The 16,916-nt window shown below is 40.2% G+C and overlaps 1 protein-coding gene across 1 annotated transcript in view; it reads left to right on the top strand.

The window, feature by feature from the left end:
- The window catches only part of AFG1L (AFG1 like ATPase), a 64,097-nt gene extending 50,919 nt beyond the window's left edge, over window positions 1–13,178 (top strand). The window contains exons 11-13 of the mRNA XM_021553832.3: window positions 4,964–5,104; window positions 6,819–6,932; window positions 7,667–13,178. Coding sequence (XP_021409507.1) covers window positions 4,964–5,104; window positions 6,819–6,932; window positions 7,667–7,807 — 396 coding nt within the window. The 3' untranslated portion in view covers window positions 7,808–13,178. The remainder of the gene's footprint in view (window positions 1–4,963; window positions 5,105–6,818; window positions 6,933–7,666) is intronic.
- The last annotated feature ends 3,738 nt before the right edge of the window (window positions 13,179–16,916 follow it).

Below are 16,916 nucleotides of genomic sequence, written 5' to 3'. Positions count from 1 at the left end.
GAAGTTACAAGCAACTTCTTAAGCAGAAGAGCGAAGATTTGAAACAGCTTTCCACTATGAAAAATGTGACTAAAAACTTCTGTTGTAAGAACAAGGAAAATTATTTCTTAGCAGGATTCTGTGGTGAGATAACCTGAGATAGCAAGGGGCTGTGGTTGGTACACAAAATATCTTTCACTCCAGGGTTTACAGATCTTAGATTCCTGCTCTCCTGGTTGCAACTAGATGATCTTTAAGGGATCTTGCAACCCAGACTGTTCTACGGTTCTGAGATTTGCACTGCCATCAGTAGCTTTAATTTTTTTAAATCAAGTTAGCCATGTCCTACCTCTTCCCATTTTTATTTAAACTTTAGCATACTGTGGCATCATATATCATGCCTTGGGTTTTCCTGTTCCTTTCTTGGAATTATTATCTTGACACATTACCTCAGTGCTCTGTTTTATGAGCCTCACTAGTGACAGTGTGTTGTTCATTTGGAAACAACAGAGCTTTTTTTTTTTTTTGTTTTTTTTTTGTTTATACTTAATGATTGAATTGTAAATATTATCTGATCTTAAACTGAGTGTTGTCTGTAGGAAGTTTTGGAGTGTAAGAATGTTGGCACAAAATTATAGTTACTGTCAATGACAAGTCTTCAGGATAGGCTGGAACTGGCCCTAGAATATCTTGCAACATCAACAAAAAATACATATTGAGATGACATATCCTTTTCTGTCTTACACAAAACATTCTGTATTCTTCAGACAATCTCTTAAAGATGATATCCTAGGCCACTGATGAGTCAACAAAGAAAAAGATATGCTTTATACTATAATTAAATGAACTATATAATAGAAACAGGAGATGACTAACTAAAACAGCCTACAGAGAGCTCCAAATAATAAACATCCTACTTGAACTGAGATGATGGTAGTTGTAAATGCATTAAGTCAACAGAAAAACAAAACCAAATAAAACTGAGAACTCAGTCAAGCAGGTTGAAGTGGAATAAACACTTTGTCAGGAGTGTAGGCCATGTTAGTGCTAATGCGTTTTGCATTAGTATGATGCCTGTAAAATACTGACTCTTGGCATCAGAGCTAATGGCAAAAATCCACAACAGTTTTACAGTATATACACATGCAGAAATAATAATACCATAAGAAAGATTCTTACCTGTTAATGTTTTGAGTTTTTAAAATAATATAGCATGTGAAAGACCTGGTAACAAATGGTAAGTGACAGTCATTACATTAATGTCTTGCTGTTCTGCAGTTGAGTTTTGATCAATAATCAGTGAAACAAAAGAGATCAGACAGCACCAGAAACACATACCGAATTAAGTTATTTTTACAATGTTATTCAGAGGATGAGATTAATAAGGCTAAACTTTTAGTAAGAGGATTACATATATATGTATCAGTATTAGGAGGATTTATGGCTTCATTAGCAACTTCAGAGAAAGAAATACCTTCATGTATGCTGCTAACTAAAGTGAAATACTTTCTGTGATTGGTTGAGATTCACAAAATAAATTTCAGCCCTGGAGGGTTATACAGAGGACAATGCTATATGTCTAAAATCATGTGTCTCTAGTCTTGTAGCCTGGTCTGAGCTCGTGTTGCTGGCAGTTGGGACCCTGACAGCACTTGCTGCAAGGTGAGGGAAGAAGGGCCTGAAGGCAGGAATGCAGTGCTCTGAAGGCAGGGGAGGGCTGCTGGAACAGCAGATATTTGCTCCTCAGTGGAGCTTCTGTATATGGACTGTACAGCCAGAGCCTCTAGCAATGGCGCATCTGGCCTCAAACCCATTTCCCTGTCTCTGTTCCTGTGTGGCAGAGGTGCTATGTTGGTGCTTGTGCCAGCCTCATGCCAGGTTTGGGGGGCAATAGGCCAGTGAGAATGTGAGTTGAGGAGTTGTCAGGATGCCCCTGAATCATGGTCCCTTGCATTTGGAGCATTTTGAGTTAGCTGGTGGGTTACACCAGCTTTGAAGCAATTACAGGGAGCACAGAAACTGGGCCAATAGCAAGGACAGAGGGATACAAAAAAGGGCTCTAATCTGTCACCAGAGCATTTGCAAACTTGCTGGTGGTTTCTTCTTTTTACATTGAATAAGACAGGAGGAAATTACAGGACTTCCCAAGACAAGAGTAAGTCATGTTAGGAACAAGATTAAAAGCTTTGTCTTTCATCTCTAGGACTGTCTCTAAACTACAAAAGCAGGAAGTTTTGAGAACTCTTCCGTGTAAGGGACTACAGCAGATATCAGCTGAGCCATATATAACAGGAGAATGGCTGACTCGGCATTTCAGTTGTCTCACTAGACTTGAGTCTTGTCAAGGAGATACAAAATTTACTCTAATAAAGTAGTCATGCTGCTAGACTCAGATCTTTCTGAGTGTAAGATTTTGGAGTCTCCAAAGGCATGTTTCTGCCAACATTCACAGAGTATTATCACTTAGTTTTGGTGTAGGTGTTTCAGAAGTTCTTGTTAAAGCTTGAAATGTTCTGCCTTTTATGTAATTAGATTAATTCTTGAATTGCTTGCTTTTTGCACTGCTGAAGTAGATTGAATTCCTGTTTGACTGATAAAGATGCATATTATAACCTTCTATGAACTGTGATTTTATGTCTATATGAAGAGCAGTATACGTATTACATCTTCCATTCTTCCCATTTGAAATGCATTAGCCTTATTTTTGTCTTCTGTTTTTTCCCCTCTGACTACCTAAGTTTTTTATTTTCCTGTTTGGCTATCCACCAAGCAAGGCACCTACCAAGTTCTTAGCTGTAGAGCTCATTAGTTGGGCACTTCAGTGTGCCTACTTTGCAAGTTTGTACACTGTAATTTTTAATTATATATTTATTTATTTTAGGAATCACCTTTTAATATCTGGTACTTTGAGATGAGGAGGGTGTATTGTGTGAGAAAATGTGTCACATTGGGTCAGGGCAGAATAATTCCTCAGGGTTTTGGGTTTTGGCAGAAGACTGCTCAGGTTCTTCATGTGATTAAAGAATGAATCAGCATAGCAGTGATTTCTGTAATTTCTTACCTAAGGGGAGACATGAGAAATTCTTACCTTTCTCCTGTACAATGAGATCACTGGTGTTCTCTCTCACAGGTACTCATCACATAGGCATACTTGATCTCCTCTGTGTTTAACAGTACTTCAGTCCTAAGTATGGAATAAAATTACAGTTACCGAAACTATTTGCTTATCACTAGTCTTAAAATCTCCAGCAGCATCTTGGTTGTGTTGCTTTTAGTATTCCCATTGTTTTTCTTTTGCACTTGATACTCTGGCTGTCCAGATGTATCACTTGTATCTGGTGGCAAGGTGTCCAGTAAGTTTGCTGTGTGTTGTTTCCATCCATCAATTCCTTCTACTTTCTTGAACCTTTTCCTGCTTTATTTCATCAGAACATTTCGAGTTCAGCTACTCTGGTTTATCCAGATAGGATTTTGTTTTTTCCAGAGGTGTTTTATAAAGCTTTGCTGGTGGCCCTCATAATGATAAGTTTTTGGTTTCTGATGACTAAGTTCATAGCAGTAACTAGGGGACTGAAATGGAGGAAGAAAATAAGCATTAAATATAATTCTAAGGGGAAAATACAGCATATAGTGTTTTTAAACACTGCTCAAAATAATTGAAAGGCTTTGTAATAATTCTTTTCCATAGATGCTACAGGGAAGTTGCATGCTTGGGAAAGGGAAAGCAGGGTGATTAATGAGACTGCAAGTGGGAGAGCTGGTGGAGAGTGAAAGGCTTTAATACCCACCTGGAAGGTTAGCTTAGTCCCATTAATTTTCAGAAGAACTTTTGGAATGCCATCAGGGCTTCTCTCTCCTGTGCTTGTGTAAAGACCATTTCTACAAGTTTTTTTTTTTATTCTGGCATCTAAGCAAAACCCAAAGTCCTGACCATGAGTAGCTATTAATAATTGCTTAAAATAACATTTTTCAGAAGTGTGCTAGCTAAGAAGTTATTTGTGGCGTAACAACAAATTAGTCTCATAATTTCAGTTAAAGAAAATTATATCTACTGGTTTCAAGGTAATACCAGTATTGTAGTGCTTTATAACAGTATTGCACTTGGTACAGCACATGGTGCATAGATTACCTGGGGAGTTGTGACCATGCAAAATGCTGCTGAACTTGTTCTCTGGAATAGCTGCAGACAAGATTCTGAAGTATTTGTACAAGTAAAATGGATGAAATGAGTTCTGGAGTAAAAATTTTAATAGCTCATGATGAAGTATTGCCTGTGTTACTGATAGATCTTGCAGAAAAAAATACCTTCCATGTAATGGAAATGTAATTTTAGAGGAACGTACTTGAATGAGCTACTACTATTTGTGTTTTCTGTTAATGGTTTAGATATCGAAAGAGAAACTAACGAGTTCTTCTTGAAGATTTTTATTTCATCATTACAGGAGAAGCCATGAACAAAGGAACTGCTGCAAAATTGCATTTTTGTCTGTTTCCTCTTGTTTGCCATACTAAAAAATGAGATATTTGCTCAGACTGGGTTAGTCCTGGGTGAACTAAATGCAGGACTACTTAGGATTTAGTAACTAGCCTATGAATTTGCATTTACAAATCTTGCTGCTAAAAGCATCCTAATAGAGATTCAAATTTTTTATGCTTTAGGTTGAAATCACCTGTCTTCTATGGATTATGGTTTATAGTGATTATTTCATTTGAGGTTGTCAGAGAGAGATCATAATGTTGTCTGAGTGCAGAAGAGCCACATTTTTAACTCTCACTGTTCATGTAAAGCCAGGAGTATGAACACCCACAGGTACCTGTGTCCCTAAGGGCAGTTGAGCATTCCTCAAGCAAGATACAAAGGAATAAAAGTAAGAATATGATCAAGACTGTACAGCTCTCTTCTGTTACTGTAGTATGTCAAGATACAGTGTTTATGTGTCATTCTGTCATGGATTTCCATTGCTTATGGTTTGTTTTGTTTCAGCCTCTTGGAGCCAGTGACTATTTGGAAATATCAAAGCATTTTGACACAGTGTTTGTTCGTGACATACCACTTCTTACAATAGCAAAAAGGACACAAACTCGTCGTTTCATTACTCTTATTGATACCTTTTATGAGCATAAGGTGAGAACCAAGCCTTTCCTATATGTATAGGAATAATATTTAGAGTCCTAAAACTGACTGTTACTATTGGTTTGAAATAAGGCTTTCTGTAGTAATGGTTTGGAAAATATAAGCATCATGAAGTAGTGCTGCAAAGAAACATAATTCCAGCTTCACCAAAAAAAAAAAAAAAAAAAAAAAAAAAGGTACAATTTCAATAAAGGCAAATAAACAGATTTTTTTAGTTGTTTCTGTGAGTATTAAGCATGAGCATAAATATAAGACTGAGCTCATTTGCCTTTTTTGAATGGGGATGTTCTTTCCTAACCCAGGAAAACAACAGAAGCCATATCATTATTTTAATAATGAAAGATTGTGCTGCCAACTGTGCTGGAGTGAAATGGAGTTTTTTTAGTTTTAAGTTGTACAGGCAGTTGGTCAGGAATCAATGCCTTTCTGATCAGGAAAGAGGAGTTAATAGCACAATTATATCATAAAGTTTAAAGGAAACAGTTGGTGTAGGCTTTACATTAGATTGTAGAATTGCTCATGGAATAATAATGATAAATCCACTTTGTGTGGATTTACAGGGATTTCAATCTTGGAAGCAAAATAATCATAACTAAAACAAAAGGAAGTTCCTGTTTAAGGTGATTTTTTTTTTTAAGTGATGCAAGGTTTGAAACACTTTCTTATATGTGATTATATTTGCACACACTTAAACATTTATGCAGTAGGGAAGTGTCAGTTGAGGCTGGTTCTTACCAAGAATGTTCTGGCATGGGTTGTTGATCATAAAGGCCCCAACTCAGCAAGGTATTGAAGTAAGTCACTGTATGAGTAGTCTCATTCAAATCAGCCAGATTCAAATCAGTGTCATTCAAATTAGCCAGATTCTTTATTCTTTATGGTTGGGAAGTGGACATTTGCTAAGACAATATGCTAATATTAAACTAATGTGTTAGAAATAGGGGGAATGGTCTGCCCTGGGTTTGTGCTGTCAATAAGAATTGCAAGCAGTCACTTTCTATTACTTCCTTCACAGGAAAATCAAAAGGTTATACTCCCATCAAAAGTAGTTGGGAAAAATACCTGAGTATATTTGTGGATGTCTGTCCACAACACAAACATCCTGCCTGTATGCTCTCAATAAGAGTCTTCTTCTATAGTATTATTTCAGTCTGTCTTCATTGCAGCCCCCATCTCTCATTGCATGTTGTATCTCTTCCCAACAGTCATGAAAACAGCATCATTATTTTTACTAGCAAATAACTTACTGGAGTAGCACAGATGAAGTCAGGAAAGGCTTCTCTCAGTCTTCTGGGAAATTTGGAATTTAAGTATTACTTAAATAGTGCAGTGTATCTACCCACTGAGAGGACTCTTACTATGGGTGAAAAATAAGCATTGCTTACTATACAGCTGTTATTTCAGAAAGCAAACTTTATGGTGAACTCATTACCTCTGTAGCAAATATTCTGAATATTTGATAGCACAGTTCTTCTGTTCTCTGAGTAAAAGTTACATCTGTTGTTATTGAGAAAAAGATCCTGTAAGGTTAATAGTCCACTGACAAAGGCAAATCTGTAACAGCAGTCCTAATAAGAGAAAGGAAAAACATTGGGGAAAAAGCACTGATGATTTAACTTGAAGTTTGCTGTGCATAGATCGAGTACTTTATCCCATTCCTGTAAATCCCAAGGGATGATAGTGTTGCCTGCTCTCCCCCTCTCAGGTGCGCATTATCTGTTCTGCGGCAGCTCCTCTCCAAAGCCTGTTCCTCCTGAAACATGACAGTGGTGAACTGCAGGACAACAGAGTGTTGATGGATGATTTGGATTTGAGCCAGGTACATGAATTTAACATCTCCCTTTTGTAACAAAATTGGGTTTGGTCTCATTATTGCAGCAGCATTTTAAGAGGGGGAATCAAGAAAACATTTAACTATTGATATGCTGCTTTTTTGCAGTGTCTCTGTCACTCTGATAATTACATGTTGTGCTACTTACAGTCAAAGAAAATGTCACTATATGTAGAACCACTCTGTGTAAGTTTTATGGTCATTTTGAATATTAGTCATTATATATGTTCAGTCATATATGAAAAATGCTGATTTAAGTTTAGCACCTACATTTAAAATACACAAATAAAAGGTGGTTTGTTCTACCTCCTCCTAGACTACAGAACAGCCTCATGAGTCCTCACAAACAGTACTACTTCGCGTGTTGCTTATTCTGTTTTTTTTTTTCCCTGTGGCTCAGTTATTGCTAAGGACTTTTTAAATAATTTGTTTAAATTGGTGTACAATTAGTCAGCAAAAAAGGAAAAGTAGATGGTTAACCTGTTATTGTGTTGTTTTAAAGCCAAATTACTCATTTTGCTGTATTTCTTCAGGAGATTACCTAGCTGAAATAGGTGCTTTTCTTTAATTTTTGGACATCAGTTTTAATTTTTTGGTGCCATGCTGCTGTCTTGTTTTGTCAAAGCTGGTAAAGCACTGAGCCTTAGGAGTTAGACAGGATGCACTTCAGTACAGCTGTGAGTCTCACAGGTGTGTGGTACTGTTTTTGTGTACTGATGTAGGATTCTGCCAAAGGACTCTCCATGTTTACAGGAGAAGAGGAAGTCTTCGCCTTTCAGCGTACTCTCTCACGGCTCACAGAAATGCAAACTGAACAGTACTGGAATGATGGGGACAGAAGCAAAAAAACAATTAAAAGTTGAATGAAATCACCAAGAAGAAGAAAAGCTGGAAAATCTTCAGAAAAGCACTGGAATGCTTTTTAGCACAACTTGAATAATAATTGCACTTTATCATCTGGACCATGTTTTCTTTCATCAATAGTGTTTTGAGTTTAAGACATGAGGTCTCAGTTATTTGTCTGTACCACCAGTGCGTGGATATGTGAAATTTTGCCTTTATTTGTTCTTCTTCAAACCTGTCTGGCTTTCTGGCTCCATACAGTGGTGGTGAATGGAATTACCTCCAGCTGGTGGCTGATTACCAGTGGGGTTCCCCAGGGCTCAGTATTGGGGCCAGCCCTCTTCAATATCTTTAGGCATGGTATGGACAAGGGGATCAAAGTGCACCCTCAGTAAGTTCACAGACAACGCCAAGTTGGGTGGGAGTGTTGACCTGCAGGAGGGTAGGAAAGCTCTGCAAAGGGATCTGCACAGGCTGGATCAATGGGCTGAGGCTGGTTGTATGGGGTTCTGCATAGGCCAAGTGCCAGGTCCTGCCCTTGGGTCACAACAACCCTAGGCAGCACCACAGGCTGGGGAAGAGCAGCTGGAAGGTTGCCAGGGGTGGGGTGCTGGTAAACAGAACAGGAGCTAGCTGAGCCCAAGTGGCCAAGAGGGCCAGTGGAATCTCAGCCTGTATCAGCAATGGTGTGGCCAGCAGCCCCAGGCAAGAATTGTCCCCCTGTACCTGCACTGGTGAGGCCTCGCCTTGAGTGCTATGTCCAGTCTGGGCCCCTCACTACAAGAAGGACATTGAGGTGCTGGAGCCGAGTCCAGAGAAGGGCAATGCAGCTGGTGAAGGGTCTGGAGCACAAGTCCTGTGAGGAGCAGCTGAGGGAGCTGGGGGTGTTTAGTCTGGAGAAAAGGAGGCTTGGGGAGGCCTTACTGCTCTCTACAACCACCTGAAAGGAGGGTGTAATGAGGTGAGGGTTGGATTCTTCTCCCAGGCAACCAGGATGAGAGGACACAGCCTCAAGCTGCTCCAGGGGAGATTCAGGTTGGACACGATGAAGAATTTCTTCACTGAAAGTGTTGTCCAATATTGGAACAGGCTGCCGAGGGAGGTGGTGGCGTCACCATCCCTGGAAGTATTAAGGAAATTGCTGGACGTGGCACTTAGGGCTGTGGTTTATTTGATAGGATGAGGTTTGGACAAGAGTTGGACTCGATGATCTTGGAGTTTTTTCCTAACCTTAATGATTCTCTAAAATATACCTTTGATGTTCAGGAAATTTGATGGGATTAGAATTTCCCTGGAAAACTGGCCTACAGACAAAGTTAATGGGCTATGCAGAGTCATTTTATGATGTCACATGAAGTGGGCACTTCAATGATCTTGCACTACTTCTGTCATTTACAATGCTGCTTGCACAAAAAAAAAATCAAATGCTTCTTTAAGAAACTCCTGATATTGTCCATGCTAAAATCTCGTAACTCCTCAGTAGTGTGTTTTAGTTTTGTATGTTTTTTCTATTCTCTGATCTAGCTATGTGTTGACATTCAGCCTCCAGGAGTTTTTTTTTATCAGATTGTTGCTCAGTCTGGTTCATTGAAAGCTAATGGTTTTACCCAAAAGAGAGCCCTGAATAGGAGCTTTAAGGTACTTGAAGCTGCACAGGATTAAGATCTAAATAATGGATGGGAAAAGAGACTTGATAAGATGGGGTATGCTGTAACAAATAAGTGCAAGTTCATATTCTTCCTGAATTTTGTGTCGCTTGCAAGCCTGGATATGCTGCCTCTATACCAATTACATCTCTACCCTGAATTTTCTTGTTTCTTCTACACCAAATCTTTCACTGCTGCTGACACACCTGCCCTGATATGGGGGGAGTAGTACTCAGTACTACTGAGGCAATTCATCACATTACCATAGGAATGTCTTTTATGGAATGGATAGGAAGGAACTGATACCTCAAGACACATCACCCATCCTCATGTTTGTAGTTGGAAACTCTATGTTAAAGATGCAGTGGTGTCATTCTTTATTTTAATCTAACTGAAACAAAACATAGTATTGTGTGAACTGTCATATTGTGTGTTTTTATAAAGTAATCTTAAAAGCATATTTAGAAACTTTGAGCAGAAAAAGACATGTAGATAGACTGAAAAGATTGCCCTCATATCCTAGGGAGGAGATACATAACACATTGTCTCCAACTTTGAGAGGTTTTGTTGGATTTTGCAACATGACCTTTTTCTGCCTCTTACCAAATTGTCTGCCATCACAATTTAAAAAAGCTTTTAAAAGGCCCTTCTGGCCAGTAGGGAGGGCTGGAGAGGCCCTGTGCACTTACTTTTGTTAGGGAGCCACATGCTCAATTCTGATCAATTCTCAGTTCTGATCCCTTCTGTTTGTCCTGGAAGTTACTTACACTGGCTATACCTGCTCTTCAAGTAATTTTTAAAGCCTGTATTTATAGTTTGCAACTAATGGAACTGTATTATTATTCCCACAAGGGTGACTACCATTGAGAATTTTAATGCGTATTTATGAAAACTCCAATCAGAATATATTGTTTATACTTAAGAACATCCAAATAATTGTATGCTTTCAGAGACTTGGGTTTAGGTTTCTCAGCTGAGGAACTATTGACATTCATGCATGTGTGTCTGTATATACAAACACATATGTATATTTAATTTATACAGTTATACATGTGCATATAAATCTAGATAAAACTAATATATATAATTTAAGTGTGTGTGTTTTTGTATTTATATGTGACACTCTATACTTATCAGCCTGGGACTGTGCTGATAAATCTCCTGAAGCTTCAGCCTTGACTTTTTTTGAATAGCATTCAAATACTTCCTGCCTTGAACCAGAATGTGTTGTCTGAAAATGGGAGATGGTGGTAGATAAACTAAGGCACTTTGCATCTGGATATTTATTTACATTCACTTAAAAACTGTTCATGTTTTTAACCTGTATGTCCTTCTCTGTCAGGTGGTATAGGGGAAATGTGTAATCTTGCAGAACACACATAACACGTCTGGGACATATGGGAGAGAAGGTCCTGGCAGGTTCTTCATTCCCACAGAGACTGTCTCAGGCCAGGGAAATGAGGTGTTTCTCCACCATCTATGTGGGTGATGACAAAGCTCCTTTAACCACAGGATCCCTGTTTGTACTCAAACTGCTGCTGCTTTGCCCATTGGTATTTGAGGCTTTACTGCTGTCTGAATGCACACCCCAAACTGAGATACCCCAGGTTTTTGGAAGTTCCTAAATGCAGTGGGACTGATATACCATTGAAAGCTTCTAAGGATATAGGTAAGCTCTGTGAAAACACAAGAGGGAAGTCCCCCAAAAACTTCCAGAGCCAGGACTGCTTCCAGGACATATTGCTAAATAAAACCATTGTGCATCCTTTCCTTGGCCAGCAAAGAATTTGTCTCTTGGGAGTCCCTGATAGGTACCAACAATAATCAAGGAAAATAAATGGGGAAGATTCCAGAAGTATTTTGAGGCTGAAAACAAGAAATGTTGCCTAAATCACTGTGCTATATTTGTGATTGTGATGCAGAAGGAGGTTTGTCACTTTTGGGTCAGGTCCACAAGGAGAAATTTATTGGACCAGTTTCTCAGCCAGCCCAGATGCTAGGGCAGAGGATGCTCCTGTAACCACAGAAGCAGCACATTTACCCATTTACCCACATCTACCTCCCTGAAGAAAGTGAGACCTTATTTGCTTATTTTATGATGCTGTAGCATGATAAAGCCTTTTCCCAGTGCTGAGTTGGGGGTGCTGCTTGTGGGATCAGACACCTTCCAGGCAAATGGTGCTGGCCAGAATCTCACTGGATACCATGGACAAGAGTGGTTTTTTTGTGCCCCAGGGTGCTGGGCCACCTGTGCTCCCAGCTGTCCTGAGCCCTGCTGCCTGGCCTGCTCCTGCTGCTGTGAGACAGCAACAGCCCATGACTTTATTCCCACTTGAAGAAGTTTTATTTTCCAAAATGTAAATAGTGAGATGCCTGTGACTAAATTATGCATGCTTGATAATAGCCTTAAATGCTGGATTTGTGCTGGATGCTTCTATCCAGAGTTTAAGTCCTGGCTTTTTAGGTTTTCCTTAACTTGTGAATTCATGTAATCTCAGATCTGCAACAAGCTTTTATTTCCTTTAGTCATTCAGCAAACATTATTGACAAGTTATTTTTAAAGGTCTTTTCAAGTGACCTTTATTGATATGGTATATTTTGCTGTTATAGGAAGTAAAATCCTGGGGATTATGGACCATGTGGAACACTTCATGTTTTCTAAAGGTCACATCCTGGCTGAGAATATCTCAATTAACTTCTTTCAAATACTTGATTGACCAAAAATGTTCACAATGCCCAAAAATTTAACATTTTAGAAATAATAAATAGTGCAATTCTGTCTTTCAGAGTTATTCAGTATTTGTTACTGTGCAGATTGAGGGAGCAATTGCAGTATTTTGGGTAGAACAAGACAGCCTTCCAAAGGCTTTGGAGGGATTGAAGATTCACTTTTTGCTGCTGCTGGTTTTTGATCTGAAAAGGAAAACCATTAATGTTTTTTTCTTTTAGTAAAGGTGTTCATGATGACACTACAGCTGGATAGATGTCACCTATTTTGCAGCAATCTAAACATGAAAAAAAGCAACTCACCAGGTTTCAAACAGTGCCCAGCAGGGTAACCAGCCACACAACAAGGAGGAAGAACAGTCTCTCCATCATGACGCAGCTAACAGAATTAAGATCCAGGATTTTTCTTTCTGCAGTTTCCTGGATCTGAATATACCTGGTGCCTCAGTTTCCCTGTTGATAATATGGGAATGATGTTACTTTCTTACTTGCTAACTCTGGCCTGCAGCCAGGCTTCCTCATTAATATTCTAAGATGCTTGCTGAGGCTCTGGGATGAAAATACTTCAGTAAAGTATGTAAATAGTGCAAAAAATAATTTAGCTACTCAGAGTGGATTAGTCTCCTTGTTTGGGTTATAGAATTAATGTCATCCACTAAACACCATGTGCCTCTTCTAGTGATTTTGTTTTAATTAATGCATCTATTTTAAGAATCTATTTTAAAAAAAATATGAGATTTGTGGTTAAAACTGTAAACCATTTGTGTAGTTTTTCTTTTACTCATAATAACAAATTTCCTATAAGATTCATAACGACCTCATAGCCTATACGTTTGAAATACAGTGGCTTTGTAAATTCTGTTGGAATTTTCCTTGTATACAGAGAATATTTTTTTAAATATATAATTTTGAATCTAGTATATTACATACTGAACACTGTCAAATCCATTTGTTATTTGAGAAGAATTTATCTTGTAATAAAGAAAAATTAATAAATCTAGATCTTACAAACTTGTCACTTATTCATGCGAATTTTATATGTGTTCTGGATAAACAGACCCACTGTTAGAGTAAGAGAATGTTAACGGCTTGGAATGGACCTTTAAGATCATCTAATCCCAACCTCCCCTGCCATGGGCAGGAACATCTCCCCCTAGAGCAGGTTGCTCAAGGCCTTATCCAGCCTGGCTGAGAACACTGCCAGGGATGGGGCATTCACAGCTGCTCTAGGAAACCCATTCCAGTGCCTTACCACCCTCACAGTAAAGAATTTATTCCTAATAGCCACTCTAAGCCCTCTCTCTTTCAGTTTAAGGCCATTCCCCCTTGTCCTGTCACTACATACCCTTGTAAAAAGTCCCTCTCCAGGTCTCCTGCTGTGCCCTTTTAGGTACTGGAAGGTGCTGTAAGGTCTCCCTTCTCCAGGCTGAACAACCTCACCTCCGTCAGCCTGCCTCCACAGGAGAGGTGCTCCAGCCCTTTGGTCCTCACAACTTAGTGTGATTGTTTTTGCTTAGATCTCTGTATCCAGGGGGCAAACCTGGACTGGCAGCACTGGCAGTTTCTGGCCATGTGGTTGCCTGCACAAGCTGTAGCCATTGCCCTACACGTGGTTCAGCTTTTGGGTTGGAATATCCAGGGCTTGTGAGAAACATCTTCCAGAAGTAGTTTAGACTTGTCTGCCTCAGTTACTGCTGCCAGCAGCCCTAATTTTTGGGTGTGGAACCCTTTTTTCTACCTCCTTGGCTCTTTCCTGCAACAACTTGAGGGTGAAACAAAATAGCTCTATGGAAACAACAATTAAAGTGTTTCCCCCCACCCCATAATTTTGGATTCTTACTGTTCAAGACGTGCTTTTGCTGTCAGCCAATTAATTCCGTGGTTAGTTGTTACAGGTTTTACACAGCTTAAGGGAATTGCCCGGGGAAGCAGTTAGTTAACATGGAGGCTGGTGGAGAGCCCCCACACTGAAGGGCTGGCAGGGTCTGAGGATCACTGCAGCTCCCTTCTGTGCAAGTGCCCTGAAGGAGCACCTCTGAGTCCTGAGAACAGAGCAGTGCTGCAGCATGGCACTTCTCCATGGATGCCAGTGGCAGACACGCAGGTCTTGCTGGCCAATGGCAAGCAGTGCTTCACAGTTAGGACTTGAGAAACCAGGGGTGTAAAATTTTTAGGCTGGGTTAAACTTTGGGCCTATTTCTACATGTTTTACTGCAAACATAGTATTTTCCCCTTTCTTGAAGAGGGTTATTGTAATATTGAAAGTTGAGCAAACAACTTGCTCCAGTATCTTGCTTGCAGCATTGTGGTATGCAGTATTTGAGAAGAGCATCCAGAATGGGATGTCTTACTCTCCCATTACAGATTCACACAGGTTTATGAAGGAATAGGCTGTACTCTCAACAATGTTTGCATGCCTTGTCACTCATGGAAACATTGGACCCTTCTCCAGATCAATTTAGGATCCTGTTTTCCCTTTGAACATCCTGCAGCAATAAGCTGTCAGGTTTTAATTAGAAATTACCTCAAACAAAAAGTCTCTTAGCTTTGCTGCCTTTTCTGAAATTCAAGAACAGGTTTTGACAATCTGCCTTTGCATCTTTGTTTGTCCAGTGGATGCTTCTCTTCTGTCACCCTGATCCATTTCCTCTCAGAGATGAGCATTCCCCAACGTGTCCAACTCGTGTCATTGAAGATTGCTCCTCATCCTGAGATACTTAATATTCTCTTGTTCTGTAGCCTCATGTCTGATGGAGAAGCACAGGGTTTTTTTGTCTCAGCTTCCCCAAGACCTCTAGGCTTAAAGTTTCCTGCTGCTTGGCTTTGGGTCTCAGCAGCTCTGGCACATATAAAATACAGGTTGTGGGATCTGGGGGTGCACCCATGCACCTGCAAAATGGGAGACATTCTGACTCTTGGGTTTGGGGCACTATCTGCTTTTGCCTCTGTGTCTGCCCAGAAGGGGGACTTGCATTAGCAGTTCCTAGTGCGTGAGGAGAGGGAAGATGGAACAGATGGAGGATGCAGGCCACTTGCTCCCTCTCCAGCCTTCTGCATTCTCCACATATTTGTAAAACAACTTTTGTTTTAAATTGAATTGATTTCTAAGAGAGCCATTAAAATACAGAAATGCTTCTCACTGACCTAGTACTCTGCATTCATGTTGGAAAAATTTTGGATGTGTTTCTATAGTCCTCCCGCCAGTTCTTTGTCAGGGTGAAGGGTTTAGTTGGCTCTGTTAATCCACTCTCTAGCTGAAATTGTTCATTTAAATAGTTATAAAAATCCACTCTTTTCCAATGTGAATCCTATATTCCCAGATTTGAGTACTGCTGCCAGAGCAAAGACTTCAAATTCTCTGAGTGCAACCACACTATGTCAGTCCAAAGCCAAATTGCAAACACTTATCCACAATTCCCCTTACTCAGCTTTAAGCTAATTTTTCCAGCAGGCAACAATAGCCATAAAAGTATAGGGGAAGATCATTACAAGAGCTTAAGAAATGGTTAACTGATTTCTTTACAAGCTGTGGGATAATTCTACCACATTTTCTTATTGGAAGAAGTTACTTAATGTATTTTCAGTACATGGTTCTTCAGTGCCAGAGTAATTAAGAACAATCAAAGCCACTGAAAAATGAAGTATGGAATAAAAGATCAAGTGATTGTTTAGGCTAAAGTCAACTGAACTAGGAAAAGTAAGTTCACCGACATGAAGAAAAAAGCTTTGAGTGCTCTGCTCTTTTACAATTAGGAAAGGCAAACACATTGTGTAACTTTTCCTACATGCAGTGATGGATAATGTTCAGGTCACACCATGCTGTGTTGGGTGGTGAGGTTTGTTCCTGCAGGTCTGTTAAGAGCATCACTCATGTCAGGTCTTTCCTGTAGCCACAGTATGATGTCAGAGACACTTCCCTGCTAATCGAGTTCACACTCTGTAAACAGCTAACAAAGTTCCTCAGGGGGCAGGGGGAACAAAGCTGGTTGGAAACACAGGCAGAGGACCAGTCTCCTCCAGTTGCAGTTGATATCTCCGAAAAAGTAACATTTCAGAGGCCAGTGGAGAGAGGAGCAATTACTGTCCAGCAAAATTACAATCTGAATGGGCTGCCATTTCCAGTGCTTCACTAGGATGGCTGTGATTGCTATAGAAACTTCTGAAAGTGAGACAGAGAGGTTTTCCAGCACTGGAAATTGCGAATGGAGAAGGTTAGACTGGGTGCAAAGCCCATTCAGTCAGGCAGCTGCCAATTGAGCCTCTTTGCCAAGTAGATTGTAGGAAATGCTGATTAAAATGTCCATGGAATGCACCAGGCAAATTAAGTTTCAGTCACAGCCGCCTGGGCAGTTTTGGTGGGCAGACAGCTCCAGCCTGTGGTGCACCTGGGCTTGCTCTCCCCATGTGGCCTCTCCCACGGCCACCTGCCCCTTGCACGCAGGTACTGCAGTGATGCTGCAGCAGGATGCTGCAGCCATGGCAGCCTAAGGAATACAAGGGAGATGAGGTTTGTGGGGAAAGGTGGTAGTGACTGCTCTGGTCTGATAAAGGATGTCTGGGGTGGGGGAAAAAAGGCAGACATCATTCCAGGTAAGGGAGCAGTGTCTCTCCCCAGTCCAGCTTTGACATTACTCCCAGGGCACAAGTCAAGGAGGTGAGGGCTGCTGTCATGTTCACCACCCTGTGACTGGGCTGGCACCTCCTGCCTGTCTTGCCCACCCTACTCCCTGCGTTGGCATTTAAACAGGACTGTTGT

Source organism: Lonchura striata, chromosome 3 (assembly GCF_046129695.1).
Source record: "Lonchura striata isolate bLonStr1 chromosome 3, bLonStr1.mat, whole genome shotgun sequence".
NCBI lineage: Eukaryota > Metazoa > Chordata > Aves > Passeriformes > Estrildidae > Lonchura > Lonchura striata.
Note: the sequence above shows the minus strand (reverse complement) of the source record. Positions and strands in the feature narration are given on the sequence as shown.